The sequence below is a fragment of the Medicago truncatula genome, chromosome 5, assembly GCF_003473485.1.
Source record: "Medicago truncatula cultivar Jemalong A17 chromosome 5, MtrunA17r5.0-ANR, whole genome shotgun sequence".
Taxonomy (NCBI): Eukaryota; Viridiplantae; Streptophyta; class Magnoliopsida; order Fabales; family Fabaceae; genus Medicago; species Medicago truncatula.
In genome coordinates, this window is record NC_053046.1 from 14,109,289 (window position 1) to 14,111,640 (window position 2,352).

A 2,352-nucleotide genomic window follows, 5' to 3' on the forward strand; every position below is an offset into this window, starting at 1 on the left:
TTTTAAATTCGATAAAAATAAAAATAAAAACTCCTCAAACTTGAATCATTTGATCCTTATCCAACGATTCTAAGGTGCAAACTAGAGTTGCTAGTGTGTATTAGTAACTATACCTAATCCAAATTCTTGGAAGAGGGGGTGGGGTGGGCAGCCAAATCTTTGTGGAGTAGAAAAACTTACAAAAGATGCGCACCAAAGCCATATTGTGCAACATTTTTCACTCTTCAATAAAACCTGAAATCAGAAGTGTCAAACTATTGATCAATCCAACTTATACAAACCCTCAAACAAAAAAGTAAAATTGTAAAATCAGAAAAAAGTATAGGGGGAAAATTGCAACCGTGATTGAAGGGGAAGAGGATAAGAGTGAGAATATAGACCATAGCCAAAGCACAAGAAGACGAACATGTCCATAATGAAAAATATGTATGTATCAAGGATTTTTTGGCCATGAAGCTAAACCCATCCCCATAAATAAAAAAATCCACTAAGATGACAGAAAATAGAAAAGGACGAACAAACTCACCATCACTACAAAAATGGAGGCAAAAACGAAATAGGAGACAAATTCATTAACAAGGATCACAAACTAAAACCTCAATCCTTCTCAACCATTTTACATCACAAATATATCCTTCACAACTTTTTCTTTCTCCTCTTCTTGATTTAATCTTATCTATATTATCGTAATTCGTATCCCTAATTAACATTATATGCTTCTTAATTTTAGTGTATGTTTGATATCGCAGTAGGTTTATCAGGATCATAGTAATACAAAGATGTTACACAAGCTATAGAGCGTAGCTTTTGCATTGCAAAATCACGTAGGGAATGGACCGTAATACCAAAGATGTACTTAATCGTAGTGGTTCCATTGAAATAGAATTCAAATTCAAATGAGCTTAGCATTATTGCCAATGGTTGCCGTTGTGAATCAGATAATTTTGATCAGTGTTCCTCTGAGATTGGTAACCGCTGCGCGGCAGAGGAACATTCCTCCCAGAAGATCTCTCCATGTTTCCATGATTGACAGTCTGTTGTGACATATGATGAACGCATCGGTAAACTACAGGCTGCTCTGTCGTGTACTTCTGGCTGGAACCTCCACCATTAACGCTGCAATAAGATGATGAAGATGACGTCGATGATGCAGAGGATGAGGAAGAGACAGATGCTGATTTTGACAGAGACGGTAATGGAGGTTTAGAAGCCTTGTTTGAAGATCTTGGTGGAGAAATGAAGGCTTTGATCTTTAACTGTGATTGTGGTGATGCAGTACGATCATATTCTTCGATTAGATTGATGAGATCTTCGTCGGAGGTGATGGAAACCAAAGCGTCGAGGTCTTCAGCAGGTAACTGACAGCGAAGTTGCGTTACGGATGAACTGCAGAGCTCTTTCAGCTTCAATAACAGTTCTGTAACAAAAACAGCTTCAAAATCAATTTCAAATTGAACTAATTATTGTAACTAACTATTACATCTAATAATACTGACCGGAGAATTGTATAGAGCGATCAACGGAGAGAACGCGATTATGGCCACCGAGGTAACGGAGTTTGCCATCCGGGTAACGGGGGAGGATTTTGCCACCATAGCTACAGAGGAATTTGATGGTGGATTTGGGAGAACCCGAAGCGGGTTCAGAGAGTCCGATCATGATAGGTTCGGGTTCGGATGTGGATTGAGAAAGGTTCAGTTTAGGTTTGGATGATGATTGGGTCTATGAGTTGAGTAAACTGTATATGAAGGAGAAAACAGGGGAAGGTGCTGTGGATTTTGGTATGGCGCCTTCAAATCTATTTGTGCTGCCATATGTCCCTTATTTATAGGGATATTTTTCTCTAGGGGGATTAGTACCCTACATGACGTTGCTTATTGAAGAATCTTAAAGTTTGAAGAAAGAAAAATAGAAACTAAAAGGTCAAAAAAGAAAATTATTTTGAAATTTAAAAAATTCAATATACAAAATTAAACTCCATAATTAACTTACAATTTAAAAAAAAAAAAATATTATTATGGTTAGAAAAAATTATGATTGAATATTCTTTTTTTTGGTTGGCTAATATTCCTTTTCATTTTAGGTATACAAAGACACCTAAATTCAAAGCATGCATGACTTTTTTGTCAAAAAAAAAAAAAAACATACATGACTTTGGTACCATTCCCAAAGCTTTGAGATTATTCTCAATAAAAACCGTTTAAAAAATTTACAAGAGCACGTTTGAATTTTTATCAAAATATTTAAACACTCTAATCGAAGAGTGTCATTGATTGACTAATACTTTTTATCTGAATAGATGGCAACTTTGGGCTGAGCTTACTAATTTGCTAGGCCGCTTCTAAGGTCTTT

The 2,352-nt window shown here is 36.0% G+C and overlaps 1 protein-coding gene across 2 annotated transcripts; it reads right to left on the reverse strand.

The window, feature by feature from the left end:
* Positions 1–540: 540 nt before the first annotated feature.
* On the reverse strand, positions 541–1,808 carry LOC11415570 (uncharacterized). 2 transcript variants are annotated; one of them, XR_005646455.1, is made up of 3 exons: positions 1,497–1,808; positions 853–1,417; positions 541–781 (listed from the first exon to the last, which is right to left on the reverse strand). XR_005646455.1 is itself a non-coding variant. In XM_003613069.4 (2 exons), exons 1-2 carry the CDS (start codon positions 1,657–1,659, stop codon positions 909–911), a joined length of 672 nt encoding a protein of 223 aa, XP_003613117.1. In that variant the 5' UTR covers positions 1,660–1,808; the 3' UTR covers positions 541–908. The 2 variants fall into 2 exon arrangements, 1 of the variants encoding a protein (XP_003613117.1); XM_003613069.4 differs by having other exon boundaries at positions 541–1,417.
* Positions 1,809–2,352: the final 544 nt, after the last annotated feature.

Excerpts from the sequence above, each read along its gene's own strand:
- LOC11415570 (XM_003613069.4), bottom strand. The coding sequence starts at position 1,659 with ATGATCGGACTCTCTGAACCCGCTTCGGGTTCTCCCAAATCCACCATC. Across the intron at positions 1,418-1,496 it reads TCGCTCTATACAATTCTCCG|AACTGTTATTGAAGCTGAAA; the intron begins GTCAGTATTATT and ends TTTTTGTTACAG.